The sequence below is a fragment of the Scaptodrosophila lebanonensis genome, unplaced genomic scaffold, assembly GCF_003285725.1.
Source record: "Scaptodrosophila lebanonensis strain 11010-0011.00,11010-0021.00 unplaced genomic scaffold, SlebRS2 tig00000043-arrow-pilon, whole genome shotgun sequence".
NCBI classification, from domain to species: Eukaryota; Metazoa; Arthropoda; class Insecta; order Diptera; family Drosophilidae; genus Scaptodrosophila; species Scaptodrosophila lebanonensis.
Window position 1 is genome coordinate 9,777,901 of NW_022060545.1, and position 18,329 is coordinate 9,796,229.

General features: G+C 40.9%; 1 protein-coding gene across 1 annotated transcript; it reads right to left on the bottom strand.

Annotated features, from left to right (window-relative positions):
* Positions 1-5,498: 5,498 nt before the first annotated feature.
* LOC115622431 (early growth response protein 1-A) lies at positions 5,499-8,792 on the bottom strand. Its single transcript, XM_030516372.1, has 2 exons — positions 8,784-8,792; positions 5,499-8,691 (listed from the first exon to the last, which is right to left on the bottom strand). Exons 1-2 carry the CDS (start codon positions 8,790-8,792, stop codon positions 6,574-6,576), a joined length of 2,127 nt encoding a protein of 708 aa, XP_030372232.1. The 3' UTR covers positions 5,499-6,573.
* Positions 8,793-18,329: the final 9,537 nt, after the last annotated feature.

Sequence of the window (18,329 nt, forward strand, 5' to 3'; positions counted from 1 at the left end):
TTAGAACATGTTTGAACTACATTTACGATACATATTAAATCAATTTAGATCCAATTTTGAATCAGAAAGGAGGCGCTTGAGTAGAAAAAATATACAACTCTAGCACTACCCCACTTTCCAAATTCGTTCGTTAAGCACTACTTCATGAAAGATTAGGTTAGTGTTCTGTTTTAATAATATTTTGGCCGAACTCATTTTTGATTCACTTTTAAACCGCTTTCAAACTGGATACCCAGTAATTCACAAATTTAATTAGTTCCCAATCCCTTGCTTAAAGTTAAACATTAAAACTATTGTTACTTTTCGCAAATTCACGTTTTGGATAGTGCTTGGAAATTATATAGAAATAGCATGGAAGTAATATGATTTTGTTCTCAACTAATATCACAATGTTGCTCACTGATTTCTCAAAATACTTTAGCATCATTTAGTTCAACTTAAACTTATATTAATCTCTTTAGTTATATTGCTTGCATATTGCTTTACATACTTATAGTTCCTAATTAGTTCATTGCAATTTGAATTCTTAGATCTAAAAGGCAAATTTAAGCTAAGAGCTGGAAAAGTCTTTTGTTTTGTGTATTGCAATAAATTGTTATTTATTATTTACTTTAAAGTTGTTTAGCCTTTTGATTTGTTTTTGTAATTAGATTCAATTTGGATAAAATTCGAAAAGCGTTATAAAAATATTTTTGGAAGCAATTTGAGTAAAATTGTTTATTTTATTTTTCTTTATTTCTTTCTTATTTAATAATAATTTTACCATTTAAAATACTTGAGTATTTGGTTTTTATGCTTATAAAGCCGCATTGAATGCCCAAATCTATAACTTCTTAGAAGCGTTAAATTGAAAATTGTTTCGAGTGCTTTCTTCTTACAATATGCATTTAAAATACGTATATGTTATGGTAAATATATTTATATATATTTAGATTGTATTTATAATTAGTCAAAAATGTTAGTTTCTGTATAAACAGCTCAATGTACAATGCAATAAGTTGAAAAATGTTTTGTTTAGTTTCGTTTCGTTTTGTTTTCCTTTACAATATGTAAAATTTATTTCAATGCGTATCAAAAATGTTGTGTTAAGGCACTTCCGTGTGACGGAAATATACTATATACTATACAATAAACTGCCCAGAGCCTCAACCATTAAATATATTATTTATACAGACTCTGAAGCCATGTTACGAGCACTTCCTGCATGCATGTCCTGCATACGAGCTTAGTGCGTCAGTAAGAAAGGACCAGGGCCAGGACCACCTAGTTGCAACCGTAAATCTTAGCGCAACAATCATTTGGACGCTCTCCAAAGCGTAGCAAAGAATTATGTTGATGAAAACAATAAAGTTCAAATTGGAAGCAGAGCAATAAACAAAACAAAAAAAAAAAAAAAGAACGACAACAAAAAATGGCAACAAACTTCAAACTCAATTTTCGCGCTACAATTACAAATGATGGCGATAAATTTCGCGCAAAAAGCCACAGCCACAAAGACAAAGGAGTTGGTTTTACGGCTAACTGACATTACCTCCCAATCTCCCAAATTGTTGGCCAGCCAGCCCAGCAGCCTAGCACCCGAACACCCCAGCAGCCCAGCAGCCCAGCAGCCTCTATGGCCAGACGGAAGTGATAATAAACGCACGACACGCGCGCTTGTTTAGAGATTTATGCCTGCAAAAATCCGGCCATGCTACAAATAATGTACCGCCCGATGTGTCACCGCTACGGCAGGCACTGCCAGCCGAAATGATGCACAGCCTTGTGGAGAGAGACGCTCCCGGTCCGGTATTATGCAATGCGACAGGAGACGCAGTTGCAGACACGCGTCTAGTGCACGCATTATATTCTGGCCAAAAAATGCATACTACCACACCGCTACTAACTGTAATACAGTTGCCAGCCGAGCCAGCACCGTTGACAAACTGCAGTTGCCATGGCCCATAAGTCACACACACACATTGTCCGAGAGACAACTCGCACAGTGGCCAGCATCAGACATGAACTCTTCATGTACTATAATAAACGAAGCTAATTTCAAATAAATTATTAGATAGATGGATTGTGTTTGCCACCGAAAGAGTGTTCTTCCACTAAGTAGGACTACCTGCGGAGCAAAGTATTAGAGAGGAAACTCTATGTTTCAATAAAACTATTATTCAGTTGTGGCTCTGTCAACACAAACCATTTAACATTTAACATTCAGGTTGTGAATTTTGGGATGACTCTGCAAAATCCCCTTTGTCTAAACTAGAAATTACTTGAAATAAAACCTGTAAGACAATCTAAAATTCATATACTACTTGTAGTTCTATGTTACTAAATAGCGATCAACTAGCTGCTTCCTGTAATCAAGAAGGGCTCATAGTTTAAAGATTTAATATATTATAAAGTATGCTTAGTTTTCCAAGTCCAAATTTTATCTAATCTTTTGAAGAATGCCTTTCTCAGATGCAAAGACTTAAGCAAGTCTCAAGTCGGTAAATAATAAAACAAAGCTAGCTCTAAGACAGACTATAATATTTGAAGGCAATTAAGCAAATAATAAATTAATAAATACCAATCTTTCTAAGGGGCAGTCCCTCCTTAAAAACTAAAGGAAGAACATCAAGTACAGAAAGCAAAGTTTGCTAAAACTCCTTATGCTGTGAAAGATCAAATAAACTGGAAACAAATAAATGGAATAAAGCAATTGGGTTCCCACCGACTGATCAAGTTTTCTAACATGACTGACTTATCAAAGGAGCAATCAAAAAAATGTAGGTAGAAAAGTGTTTTAAAATCAACTTATTTGTTGCAGGTATTATTTAATGACACTTTGTATAGTTTCTGAAGTTCTTGAATTCATTATGTTTTATAAAATGCATCTTTTTAAACAAATAGCAGAACTAGAGTTATGGAAAGGTTTCTCTGATTCATCTCTGGTGCCAAGTGAAATCTGAGTGTTAAATGGAACCACTGTGCGCACGACTCCTCTGACTGGTGGGCGAGATTGCTGGCTGGCTGACTGGCTGACTGGCCCCCATTGTGTTGATAAAGTGCAACATGCAGCAAATGCCACACGTCGCTTTGGTCGCCTCTTTCTAGGCTACTTATGTGTCTGTGATTTATGCACGAGTCCGCTCGTCTGTCAATTAACGTGGCTGCGTTGAAATTCGTGCCGCCATCGCCATCGCCGCCGCCTTAAAGCTGCCCAAAAGTTTTCATTACTTAATTACAAAAACACACAAATACAAGTAAGTACTATATACAGCTATAGCTGCTGACTCGTACTATATTGGAGCACAGAAAAGGGGGCACGAAATTAATTGCACAACTACTGCCACAATTACCTCAAAAACTGCGCCACAACAGAGAGTCACTGGAGTCAACAAAGGTCGTGGAGGGGCGCGACGGCCACCGCATGTCTGCAGTTCGTGTTTGCTTTACAAGCGCCCACAGTCCCGCACCCCCTCCCTCCCCTGTAGCCCCGCCCTCTTCCTACAGTCAGCGTCAGTGGCACTTATTAAGGAATTAATTTAGTCATTGCAAAACAAGGTCAAACATTAGCCGCAAACTGCATTGCAGCAGTCGCAATGGTCCCTCCCTCCCTTCCATTCGTCCTTCAGTCTCTGCCCACCCACGCCAACCACGCCACGTTGAATGGGCCGCCACCCACACACTGCATTTGCATGGCGTGCTGGCTGGCTATTAAGCGCCCAGAAGGAAGTATTCGTGTTTCGACCGTCGCGACGCGTCATCGGGCCGGGCCGGGCCGGGCCACCCCCACAAGTGGCAAAGCGTGAGAAAAACTTTCGAAATACTTTTGCCGGAGCCAAGGAGCTGAGAAAAGTGGGGGCGGAAGGGCCTGCCTGAGTCGTTCCTCGTCTGCTGCGTGCCAGACTGCAATTTCATGGCTCCTCCACGTCGACATCGTCTTGGGGAGTGTGTGCTTGTTACTGTTTTGGCTTTTCTTTTCTTTTTGCATGCCTGTGCCTTGTAAGCGCTTTCAATTGCCTAAAAGCTTGTAAGCCAGTTTCCGGCGCCATGATTTTGCCTGCTTGTTTCTGCTAATAACAAAAAATTTAAGAAATGCTTAACTTAGGCTTCTCCTCAGCAAACTGGAAAAATGTGTGTGCAATAACCACTGATCAGTGATTCATACTTAAATGTTGTGTATTTTTAAAAATAAAAGCATTTCTCAACCACTATTATTCTTCAGTGGTCCCTCTTGGCTATCGATAAACCATAACTTAATATTCGCAACGACCTTCAATAGCACGTCATTTACAGAAAACTGCAATGTGATTAATCATCCATTATATTATTCCTAATCAAAAGCACGTGTTTGTAAACTAGTTATGAAGTCGAAAATATAGATCATTAATCTTTATAGACATCATTTTTTGCTGCACCTTACGTAATATTCATCCATTATATGACTCTTGGAGCTTGTCCTCAATCGATTTTAAATTCCACAAACTAATCTTCATTTGGAGCTGTTAAATTTTTGAGTTCATTTCGAATCGAAAGTATGTAGAGTATCAGTAAGACGTCTCTTAAAATTGAGCTCTCCTGCTGACTTGTACGGATCTACGAAGTCCTCCTAAATAGACTTCATTCAAAACTCTTTTCTATTTCACTTCATAATATCACACTATCACATGCTCTTCAAAAATAATACAGGGTGTTATGGGGTTCTTTTCGAGAATTAAAGGCAAGCTTTTTGAATTAAGCTTACAAGTCCGACAGAAAATAAAATATAGAAGAAGTTCATCAGTGAATAATTGATCCATGGATATAAAATGTTTCTTAAAAAGAATACGTGTAAAACCCTTTCTTGTAGGGCAACTGAAAATATTGAAAATCCAATGCATAAGAGAAATAAAAAATTGTAGTTTTTGTGCTCATTACATTGACGATTAACGCCTTGATGTTTTCTTTTTTATTTTGTCAAAAACTTTAGCTAAAAACTAATCATAACCAACTATAACATAAATTAATAATTTATTTAGAATTAAATTAAATTAATTTAATTTCATACGTCAGCAAATATAATAAATAACAAAAATTCAACTTGAAACAAATGTCAAAAATTTTCTCTCATCATCATCAGTGCGGCTTTAAAACTTGAACGATTTGTCAACATAAACTTTTGCTTCATCATCAACTGGAGCTACAAAAATGTGTCTCAGAATTGCGGGGTTTGTTTGTAAACATAAATACAAATTTATAAAAAACATTACGCTAGAAAGAACAAGAGTTTTTATTTCATTTCATGAAAAAAATAATAAGCAATCAAAATGCAATGAAATTTTGTTAAACAAAAAAACGCAGAGATAATAATTTAAAATTTTTAACCGCTTGTCCGTACGAAATGTTTTTGTGTTTTTTTTTTGTGCCCTAGGGAGAATTCTTTGTCTTTTTTGTTTTTGTGTGTTTTTTTAAGAATAATAATATCTAATAAGTGTAAAATTAAATTAAATTTAATACAAAGTGTTTTTGTCTTTTATGTGGTAGCCATTAAAATTAAATGTGTTTGTGCATTGCTGCCTATTAAATATTAAACTAAAATAAATTAAATTAAAATAAAGTACAGTTAGGGCTGATGTTTTGTGGTTCTTAATTTGTGGTTTGTCCGCTGTGCTTTCAATTAAATTAAAACGATCTAGGAAATTATATTAGGTTGTGTGTAAAATTCTCAATGATTACAGTTTAATAATTTCAATTCATTATAAAAATGCTTAAGAGGCTAAAATGCCGCAAATGCGCACAACCAAAAGTTTTTTTGTTTTTTTTTTCTGCACGCAGCAACATGTTTGCTTGAGGGGCAAAGATACTGTTATCTCGCTCTAGCACATGTTGGCTGCGTTGCTGCGTTGGAGTTGTGGCCTCTCCCAGACGTTACAAACTAATTGTGGAACATGGAATTGCTAGCTGTATTGTACGCTTCTCTGCTCTCCCCCCTACTACCAATCTACAAGTATACTCTACACTCTAGAAAACAACTCCGTCTAAAATACTCTACTAACAACTAGCTATGTCTACGGCTTTCGTGTACGGCCTGATACGGCGCCTGGTACTGCTATGCTAAGACAACTAACTCCTAATACGTTGGGTGGTGGTCTGAGTTCGCTGTGTGTGTATGTGTGTGTGTTTATGTGTTTATGTGTGCGTGTTTCTGTATTTTTAAGTAACGGTACGTACGGTACGCAAAAATGAGTACAGATCTGATGTATTAATAATATTGTATAAATGATATAAACCTATGCTCTGTGTTAATTATAGGTAGTAATTAGGTTCTCAGTCTTCGCAGAGAGATTTTCAGTGTTGCTCTACTTCTTCTTCTTCAACTTCTTGCTCGCTATTCTTCCTCATCTTCTTTAACTTCGTCTTCTTCTTCTTCTGCTTTGTCTAAGCGAACGCACTAAGCTCGGAAGCTGGGGCTCTTGCTTGGACATGCATAGCTTCATTGTAAATTGTTCTCATCGATTCACCACCTCTTCGTTTTCTTCACCCTTCTCTTTCCCACCACATTCACATTCACTCACTTCAGAAGGTCATGAACTGCGTCGCTGCAGCATAGAGATACCGTTAGGCGCTCTCAGTCTTCACCACAATGGGCATGGGTCCGCCCAGACCACCCAACGGCGACTTGTTCATCAGCTCGTCATTCTGCAAGAGCAGCGGCAAATTCATTTTCATGTCCAGCAATGGGAGCGGAGACTTTGGCTCCATTCCGGCATTGTCACGACCCTCACGACCGCGTGACTCGTAGCGCGTGTGTGTACGCATGTGGCGCGTTATCATGTCACGCCGGCACGCGGCATACGGACACTGTGGACACTTGTAGGGCTTCTCGCCGGTGTGTGTGCGCTGATGCGTGGATAGATGATCGGAGCGTGAGAAGACCTGACCGCACACCTTGCACGTGTACGGCTTGACGCCGGTGTGCAGTCGCATGTGGCGCGTGAGCATGTCGGAGCGTGCAAAGGAGCGATGGCAGACGTCGCAGGAATACGCTTTGGCAATATCGTTGGCAGGATTGCGCGACTTGTGGCGCGAGGCCATGTGCTTGGCCAGCCGATCGTGTAGCGAGAACATTTGCCCACAAGTTGGACACACATAGGCTACATCCGAGCCGGGTGGCATTTCTTCCACCACCGGCGACACGTCCAGATTGTAGCGCCAGGCCACAGTCTCCTTGGTGGTCGGTGAGGCCACATCGCCCTTAATCACGGGCACACCCACTGTCGTTGTCGGCACATGTTGATGCATTGGGTGCATTGGCATCTCGAGCTTGATCATGGCGGCCGCTGCAGCGGCAGCAGCAGCATGAGCAGCAGCTGCTGTCATGGCATAGGGTGACATGGCAGCTGGTGGTGCTATGGTCGATGTTGGTGTGGTGCTGGTCAATGAGGTGCTGGAGTGTGTGCTCGATGCTGGCGATAATGCATTCATGCTCTCCAAGCTGCTCGCCGCACTCATGGCCGACGACATGGATTGGTGCAGACTTGTGGGTGGTGGCGGTGCCAGCATCATAGAGGCGGTGGAGGCGCTCGTTGCTGGCAGCGGCGATGGGGATTTGTACTTTTTGTGCTCGGGCGTCTGCCCGCCATCGTTGCGCACCGAGAGATCCAACGGACGTTCCTGCGGCGGTGCCATGGGCTTGCTCAACGATTTCTTCGCCGGCTTGGGGCTGGAGTTGCGCACCACCTGAGCTGTCGTCACAGATGATTCGCTGCGCGGCGGAGAGGGCAGCGCCGATGACACGGCGGGCGGCGGCGAAGAGCTGGCCAAAGCAGGCGGCATATAGCTAACCGTTTTGCTCTGATTCGTGGGTGAAGTCTCGTCGGGATGCGAGGAGGCAATCGACGAGGGTGTGTGCTGCAGTGGGGAGGGATAGAGATCATGACGACGCCGGAACACTTCGTTCAAGTACTTGGTGTGCAGATAGTAGCCAAACAGTGGCGATGGTATGGGAAAGTAGCGATCATACGGATTGGGCATATGCTCAGTCTTGATGTCCACATGCAGCGGATTCTCCTTGGCAGCGGCAGCAGCAGCAGCTGCGGCGGCAGCATTAGCGGCGGCAGCTGCATTAGGAGGCGCTGGTGTCGTCACCACACCATCGTGCGACATCAGCTGCAACGGACTCATGCTTATTCGGGGACTATCGTTGTCCGTGCAGTGGGAGAGCTCTTCGGCGGATAATTCCGCCTCGCCCTCCTCGTCATCGTCGCCGCTGGTGCTGGAGCGGGGAGCGCTGGAATTGCAGCGTTTGGCAGACTTTGCATCGCCTTTTATATAATTAGCCTCATTGTCGCAATGCGACTTCGCGTCCTCCTCCTCCTCGTCCGCTGCCTCACCCGCTGCCGTCTCATCCTCCATGTCCATGGGCTCGGCCTTGCATGCCACAGCATTGTTGTTGTTGTTGTTATTACTGTTGTTATTGTTGTTGTTGTTGTTGTTGTTGTGATGATGCAGTTTGTCGAGCACGGCCGAGAGACGTTTGCGCTTGCGCTGTTTCCATGGCACATTATTGTTGGCCACAAAGGGCTGATTGTTGTTGTGCTGCTCAGCGGAGGCCACAGCCGCCGCTGCCGCCGCAGCTGCCTGATGGTGCAGACTGAGGGCGAGCGGCAAGTGCTGGGGCAGCGGATACTGGAGCTGAGCGTACGGCGCATATTGCTGGGCCGTTGGCGGCAACGGCTGATGATGGCCATGGCCATGGCCATGGCCGTGCGCGTGCGCATGAGGATGCGAGTGCGGATGGTGGTGGGGATGATATTGGCTGTGATTGCCAGCGGCATGATGGTGGTGCCCCATAGGGTCGGTACCTTCGGCCATCGTCATTAGGTCAACGTTATGTGTAGGCGTGGTTGAGAGAATGAGCTTGCGCGGCTGATAGTTTTTGCGTGCGCTCTGACGACTGCGCGACAAATTCGGCTGCAAAGAAACGAAATGGAAAAAATTGGAAAAATTGCAATTATTATTAAACACAACACATATGTACCATTAACACTAGTTTAAGCATAATGCAGGAAATAATTCAATTAATCAATTAATAAATGCACAGTTTATCACAGAATGCACTAAAAAATCAAATTGAAAATGTTGATTCGCCGTGCTAGAAGCTTCGCCAATTGCTGAAAAGACAGTGCTGTAAAACGTCGCACCTACGCACTGCTGATCGTTGCCAACATAAAGCGGACAGTGTCTCCCCTTCGCATGCATAAATTCTGCCAATCAGTCAGGCATCAACATTTTCGAATGAATTTTTTGTGTCTTGGCTTGCACTCAACAAATAAATAAGATGAATATTTTCGCTGGCGTTGCCAAAAAGCATCACCAGGCCCCCTCTGCCAGCGTGAAGCCCTGGAAACCGTTTACGCTGCGTTAGTTTTATGCGAGCCCCACCCGACTAGGAACTTTAACTTCATAGTCATTGGTCGTCGTCGGTTGTCATTGCAGTTTTTGTGCTCCTGCTGCTTTTTGCGCGCTCCGTTCGGGAATTTTTATTGCTCTGCTAGCAGATTTTATGGCGCGCAAATTTATGATGCCAAAGCCAAACTCCTACTGCAGACATTCCCTACTTATTGTTGTCGCCTGTAGTTTGCCTTGACCGCTGGCCAAACAGACACTCAGCGGTGGCGGTGGCAGTGGCACAGCCGTGCCAGTCCAAGCAAACAGAAATCAATGAATGACAACAGACAAACCTATGATGGCGTTGTCTAAGCCCAGAAGATAGGCAGACAGGCCGCTCTTGCTACTTAGATATGGTCCTCCACAGTCCCATCTTTGTTTTTGTTGTTCTCGTTGTTGTTGTTGCGGCGGACGGCGCCAACATTCGCAAATAATTAAAAGTTACACACATGAAGTGCAACTTTACTTTAGCTTGCTAGCCAATATTTTTCGCAACTGTCGACGTGCCATCGCCATCGCCATCGCCAACAACAACAAAAACACTTTAGCACCACCACCAGCTCCACCTGCCTACCCTCTAGAGCTGTGCGTGAGTGCGTGCGTGATTGCTCATTCGTGAAAAACTAATGCTAACATATCTGACGTTTTTTTTTAACTTCCCGGAAAATAAGGGAAGGTAAGCCAAGTAGTAGGGCTTATAACCATCACACTAGTAAATAGATAGGAATAAACATAAGCATTACACTAATAATTAAAGACGAATTAATATTATAATTCGGAATATGTTTAAATACCAGCGACTTGAAATTAAAAGCTTCACAAGTCTTTCAAAACTTTTCTGCTTAAATTGAAATCATTTTAAAATATCATTAATATTGGATTAAATTATTGAACAAAATGCAATAAATAATATTGAGAAAAGTAAAACAAAAGAAAAAGGAGATATTTATAGATAAGTCTCGGCAGATTGTTTCACTAGTTTTTATGGTCATTAAAAGGATCTTTGAAAAATCTTAGTTTTGGAATAACGTTCATGTCTTATAATTACTATTATTATTTTTTAATAACTTTAAAAAGTATCTACAATCACATAAAAACATTCAATCATGAAATGCAAGAAAGCCTATTTTTGTAAATTTGCTTGATCGTGAGGCATATTTGTTTGTCACGCGCACAGCTGTATTTCCCACCCAACACCCCATATGCTTCATCGCTATGGCTGGAACAGTACAGTGCAGTGCCGCCAACTCACACAGTCAGCAGCGCGTCTAGAAGGACGTTTGCTGCATTGCGCTTATCCTTGTGATATATGAATATTGTGTACACACCAGCAGCAGCAGCAGCAGCAGCAAGAACAACAACAGCAGCAACACCGACGCCAACTTGTACGGCACACGCTTCACTTGGTTGGCTTTAGGGGCCTCCGCTCCGTACTCCTGTCTCTGACTCTGACTCTGTTGCCATATAGCCAAGGATATAAGCGCAAGTTTATGTGTGCGTCGGGCTCGGACTCGGACTCGGTCTCGGCCGGGTGGGTGTTGCAGCTGTTGTTGCTGTTGCTGGCTGTTTGCAATTTGCGCCTACAACTACCGCTTCCATTGCCTTTCTTTAGCCTCGACTCGGTGGCAGTGGCAGTGCCGGTGCCGGTGTCTGTGTCTGCGTTGTCCTGTCGCCTGGTCACGTGTTTGCTTTACGTGTTGAGAAAATGAAAAGAGCCAACGACATGCCCTAGCCCCGGACCTTGTTGCTGTTGTTGCTGCTGTTGCTGCTGCTGTTGGGCAGTCAATGAAATGCGCACGGCAGCACGTGAAAGTGTAAAAGGCAACGGGATTCGCAATCCTTGCGCCTTTGGGTGTTGATGTGCAACCGACATGGACACCTGTGCCAGTTAGTAGCCACATCCTTGTTGCTATTGTTGTCCGATATACATATGTTGACGTGCTGTTGCCGCCGCTGCGGTTTAAATGGAGAGTGCGTTGCGTGCATTATCCTTAAAGTGCGTCCGTCCCCCAATTGTTAAACCCAACCGTGAAAGGTAAACGCATTAACTTTTTCGATTCGAGTGCAAAAACTGCGAACTCTCATTGGCCACAAAAGTTAAATTAAAACGCAAAAACTTTGCTCGTAATGTCATATTTCATAAACATATACTCGTACACATATAACTTTTCCATATCCATTTCTACATGCCATGAAAACCTTCCACTCTCTTGTTTTTGCCTTTTGTTTATTGAAAGTTTTTGCTGCACGGATTGCAGAAACTGTTTTCTTTTTGCCTTGTGCCTAGAGGTTTTGGCCCATTTGCACCCCAACACATGCAACAACAAGAATCATAGCGATAACTACCCCCTGGCAAGCCAGAGCAATTAATAATCTTAATTAGGGTAATTAAACAACGGGCCGCTGACAACTATGCGAAAAAAACTGTTATTTAACTACTGCTGCAAATATATTTTTATACGGCATCGGTCTTGGACCTTTTTTTTAATGAAAGACATTGAGTGGAGGTTTGTTTAACTTATTTTTTTGTTGTGAAAATTCTAAAGAAAAAAGCATAAATTTTCACGCCAGTCAGTTGTGCCGGCCAAGGTTCTGGGCCTTGTTAGCACGCGAAAAGTCGCCAAAAGGCTAAAGCGGTTGTCTGCCGGCGATGAGTTCTTTGATTTATAGCTGCAACTTTTTTTGCTCTTGGCGCTTTTTTAAGCCACGCAAATGGAAATAATAGCAGAAAAAAATTTATGCAATGATTGCGTGGAAGTTGCGTGGAAATTAAACTAAATGAAGTGTTAATAGTTGATTTGTGGCTACATTTTTGGGGAAGAATATTTTAAGAGTCAGAAAATATACAACAATAAAGATTTGAAAAAGCAAGAAATCGAAATTTATTTTACAAATGAACTGATTTGAGCAAATTGTAATTAAAATATTTCATATTTTTGTAAAAAGATGTTCAATTTAAATTCGAGATTTAATATAAATATTATGATTCTGAAACTTTATTTTAAATATACAAAGGTAAAAAGAAATTTAAGATAATTTTTATTCTTCGTAAAAATACAAGCTTTAAAACACTGAAATGTTATAAATAGGCCTTTTTGAGTTTGTTAAAATCGTTAGATAAAAAGATTCGATTTTTACAAACCTCTCGACTTAACTTCAGAACTACATATTGTATGAAGAAATTGTCTTTCGAAGACAGGAAATTACACTGAATTGAGTTCAATAAGTTTTCCCAATTCTATTACTTGAACTTAAACACCGAAACAGACCTGTGTTTGTTCACAGAATTTGTTGAAAAGTCTTATGAAAAAATATATATAATATATTTTTATCGAGATTTCTAAATACGACAAATGAATGTACAAATTTCCATTTTTGAGAGCTAATGTTGCTTAGCCATCACTCTCTTTATAATCCTTAGATATAGAATATCAAAGAGGCAAACATTTGTAAAGACTGTTAAGCTTTGGCTATAAAGTTAATGCAGTGCATGTCCAATCTGAGCCAAAACTATAATGCTGATATAGCGCTGCACAAATGCCAGCCATTAATAAAACCAACGACTTGAAATTAAAAATTAAATGTTGTGCTATTCAAAATTGTTGTTTTTAGCATCAACTCGACAGCCGCCGAGTAGTGGCTATGGAGTACGTTGACAGAGGCAGGTGGTCAGGGGCAGGGACAGGGGCGGGGGGCGTGGCATCTTGGCGCTACTGCAACATGAGCGAACAGCAAAACATGCTTGTAAGCAAATGTTTGTAAACTGGAACGCCACTCTGGCGCTGATACTCTAGATACGAGTATCTATATATGCTTGTATGTATATATAATTATATGTATATATGTGTGTGTGTGTTTATGCAGAAAGTGTTGAGCACGACACAAATAGTAGTGCAACTTAAGCACATGCTTAATTACAATTAAACAATAAACGAGGAAACGCGCGCGCTCATTAAATGGCGCTCGTATTAAATTGTCATAAAAATAATTGAAATAAAAATTCAATGCAATAAGAGGGGGAAAAAGGGTAGAGCGGCATTTTATGCTAACGCAGCAGCTGTCGTTTTCATTGTGAACTAAAAATTAAAAAATGTGTTTAAATAAAAGCAAACAAAATGTGCAACGCCATGAAATATGATTCATTGTCACCTCTTCGGCGAGCATAATTATGACAACAGTTTTAACACCAAATAAAACAATGAAAATAACAAAAGCGTTAACTACAAAAAACTACAACAACAACAATAACAACAACTGAATACTGAGATCAAAAATGCAACGTCGCTGGGCATACAAAATAATAAAGCTGGCCATAGCGATGGCGGCAACAAAAACAAATGCATTGTGTGTACTTGTGTCTGTGTGTGTGTGTGTGTTTGCTCAACATTTGTCACGCTTATTACACACACACACACATACGCACATACACAGAGAGACATGAAAGCAAATCCAGTATGAAGCGTTGAAACTTGATGAAGTTTTACAGACGCGTCAAAAGCGGCCCCCAATGCCCCCAAAGCCCCCCTTTTCTTGCAGTTGTTGTTGCGTTGTTGTTGTTGCTGCTGCTGCTGGGACCGTTGCCACCGTCGCGATAAGCCGCCAACCGCGCATGGCGTCTGGCTGTAGCAACAAAGTTAACTAAACAAAATTGCAGAAATTAAAATGCAAACAAATTGTCTGTCTGTGTTTGTCCTCAGCACGCCGGGCAATCTTTAAAGGTGTACATATATACGACTTTGTATGTATGTATATATATGTTATATATGGTGTACGTTGAAAGGCACCCGCCTGCGCCCACGCCAAAGCTGTAAAAAGTGGCTGCTGCCCTAACCCTTTGGCTATTATCAGCAAAAGTTAACAAATGTATAATGCGGAGACCGCGGAACTTACGGGACTTATTGGGCCACAGTCGCGATTCAATGAATGCCGGAAAGTTCGGCACCGATACGGACAAAATTACTGGGGGGAGACGAGTACTTGAATTCGAAGGCATGCCTCAAAACGTGATAGTAATTATGGCGTTAAAAAAAATTAAAGCACACAATCCAATCATTACTGAACAATTTTAGGGATAATTAACATTTCTTATTTAAGTAATTGTTAGTTGACGCAAGGTGGCAAAAATACTATTAAAATAAACTTTAATCTTTCCTAAAATAAAATTTATTATACCAGCACTCTAAACCGAAAGTGAATCAACTTCTGTTATTAATTTAAAGAACTATTTGCACATCATAATTCCTAGGCCCAAGCATTTAACAATCTAATATAATCATAAATCAAAAATGAATCGCTTTAAGTTAATGGGTTAACACACAATTTCAAGCAGATGTTATTTCAATCCCTCATTCTAATTATTATTTGTCAATATACATAAGTAGTTAGCTACGTGTTTGTACAACTTGAGCCATGGCCTACCCCATTAATCAAGGCAGTAAATACACACAAGCAGGCATACTCGTATAAACAGATACACATACCCATACATATAGTATTGACGCCATTTAAGCAACACTTCAGACGCGTTAATGCCGCCAACAATGCGCCATCATAAACATTGACGTGATACGCATTGATAATGGCTGACTATGTCTGTCTATAAATACATAAATACTCGTACATACATACATATGTATGCCTGACTGATTGTCTGTTTGTCTGGTGGGCCTGTCTGGATATATCAACGCATATGCCTGACAACTTCAGATACTATATACAATACAAGTGCAGAGACAACAAGCCAGTCAAGTAGCAGCAGCAGCAGCAGCAACAAAAACATCATCAACAACAACAACAAGAACAGTAACAACATCATCAATATTGAAGGCAAACAAAGCGAATGACAAGCAAAAATATGGCTAATAAAATAAAACGCCATTTACCAGCACTTGAGTTATAACAACAACAACAGCAGCAGCAACAACAACAGCGACGACAATAAAAATAAAGTAGTGAATAAAATGAAAAGCGCACCCAACGCCTACGCTAAGCTCTAAAAGGAAAGACAAAAAAGTACGTGCGACCAATGAGCACAGAGCACTTGAGCTTCTAAGTGTGTGAGCAGCAGCAGCAACAACAACAACAACAATAGCATAGCAGCTGCAACAATGCATACAGAGAGGCAAAAGTTGCTGGCGTTGTTGCTGCAATAATGTTGCTATTGCTATTGCTTCTGTTCGTACAATTGAGATCCATGTATGTGTGCGCACATTAGTATTAGTTTGCGCGCGCGTGTGTATGTGTATGTGTGTGTGTGTGCGTGTAATTGTGCACTGTGCGCGCTTGACACGCCCCCCTTTACAACAACAACAACAACTACAGCAATGATACTACTGCTGGAGCTCGCGCTCTTTTTGGCGCTTGTTTGTATTTAACTGGCAATTTTAATTGGCAACAGAGCTTTTTTCATCAATGATTGAAAGCTTTGCTTAATTGATTCACAAGCACACACACACACACACATACACGCTCATACATATGTGTACACTAATTTATTTGCGCTCATTTCGCGTAGTGTAATTGCACACGGGTCTTTGGCGCACTGTTATTAAAACGATCACTGTAATTTGGCGGGCAAGTATTTGTTTAGCTGATTAGTGGAAGGAAAGAGCAAAAAAATAAAAATAAAGTAGTCAGAGCCAAAGTTAAACTAGATATCAATCGGCACACACATATGAATATGAGAATATGCACATATCGCGAGAGCTAATCAATCAATCAGTTTATAGTAGTTTTGAAGTTCTTTTTGTTAAAGGGATTTAATAAATGCGTTATTTGTTGTTAAAAATAACACTTAGTAGTATTGTTGAAATGCGAAAATATGATCAGTTTTAGTTTAGAGACATACTACAGTTTATTTGAGCCTTCTTTTAACTGTAAATTGTTTGTAATACTTCTTTTTTTGTGCTAAAAATTGGATTCCCATTAATTGAAAACAAAAGTTCCTAAATCATTTGGAGTTATAAAAATTATTCCTACCTTTTAATTATTTCAAATTTTAAAAAAGTTACTAGCAATTCCTCTTAAACTCTTTCAATTATCCCTTTTCAAGTTGAAAAATTAACTCATCTTTATCTCTGGAGACGGTTTTTTCGGTGACTCGCAAATCTCACCTCGTATGTTAGTTTAGCGTTTAACAATATGCTAATTGTTGTTGGTTATGCTTTGACTTTAGTTTTTTCATTAATTTTGTTTTTTTGTTTCAGTTTTCTGTTGCGTCTATAATTAAGAGCCTGACCCTACGGCTGCCCAAACGGCACGCCCACAACTATCAATTGGCAGTTGCCAATATGCTGCCAACTAAATGTTGTTGCTGTTTTTGTTTTCCTGATATCGCTACTGCAATTGGTAATAGAGGCGAGAGGAGTAGCAACATCGTTGGTTGCTCCAATTGTTGCATGTTTGGTCGGCACGGACGCAACCTACACCGCCTGCTACCGGTTGCCTTTTTGCACAAGTGGATAATGCCAGATAATAGCAATTTCCTGCCACTATGCCACAATTGTTGTTGTTGTTGTTGCTGCTGTTGGTGCTGCTGCCGATGTTGCTGCTGCTGGAAATTCATTTTGTGCCGCCAGCAAACACACACACTCAGACACACTTGCTGACCGCAGCTTAAATAAAATTACATTCAAATTCAATTGTAAATGCATTTTATCTGTTGGTTTTTTGTTGCTGCCGTCGTCCTCGTCCTCGTCCCCATCGCCGTTCCTAGCAGTTCGTACACATGTTGCCGACCGACTGTAAACTGCAATCATGTTGCACATTTTTCTTTGGCAGCCTGGGCAGAGCCCGAGCGGCTGTAAGTCGGGGCGAGTCTAGTAGTGGTCGCATAAAGTAGTAGCGTTGGCCTTTTACAATCAAATGTAATTATTTTTGCAATATACACCTTCAGCTGTTGCTGCTGTGGCGGCTGCTGCAGTTGTTGTTGCCGTTGTTGCCGTTGCAGCAGCAACAAGTTGCTTAGCATACTTCCGTTTGCCGCAAAGGCCACAACAGCCCAATGAAGCGGCCTAGCATGATCGCGTGATCAAAGTCAATTTAGTTGCGATATACAGACACATTTGTTTTTTTGTTGCTGCTGCCTCCTCGTACGTAGGTTGCAGTTGCAGTTGCCACGATCCTGTCGTCATCTGCAACTGTTGCGCTTTTGTTCGACTGCATGCGTATTTTGCAGCTAAATTAAACCATTGCTGGCTTATCGGGACGCGTCACTGGGCGCCAGGGTTGCTAATGAAGTTAAAATGAGCATGAAAATGGCAGCTATGTAGATTGTATTCGTATTCGCAACTTTAAAGGCCAGTACAAAATCGTTCCTTATATTAGAGTATGTGATATGCCAAAGGGGGCATTGAAATATAGTCCTGAAAAGTTTAAGAAGCAAGTCAATACAGGTTCCTTATTCGTCCCTCTGCTTGGGAGCTTTGATTAAGTTATAGATAGAAATCAATAATAACTACTACAGCATCAAAAATCATGAATTAGTATGTAACATGGCGAAGACCTACAAATATGTTCCTAATAAGCATAAACAGAGTGCCAGTATAAACATATACTTGTATATCTGCCTATTTGTTTGATTGTATGAGCCCCTAGATCTCTACAACTATTAGAGCTATAAGAATTCGGCAACCAAGTTTTTGAAATACGTTTTATACCAAATGTAGTATTATTTTGACTTCCAGTTGCACCTAATTTTTATTAAGATTATTTTCTTAAACACCCCTTTTTTACCTGTAATTAAAACAAAGTGTACAGCAAAGTCTGCTGCTCCCAAGACCACTGTTCGAAGTTCTTTTTACTTTCTGTCCACTTCCTGTTTTGCCTTTCGGTCTCCCTCACTGTCCGGCTGTCAGTCAAAAATTTAGTCGTTTCTAAATAAATGTTTATCATAATTAGCCACACAGACTCTGAGGCATGTTGAA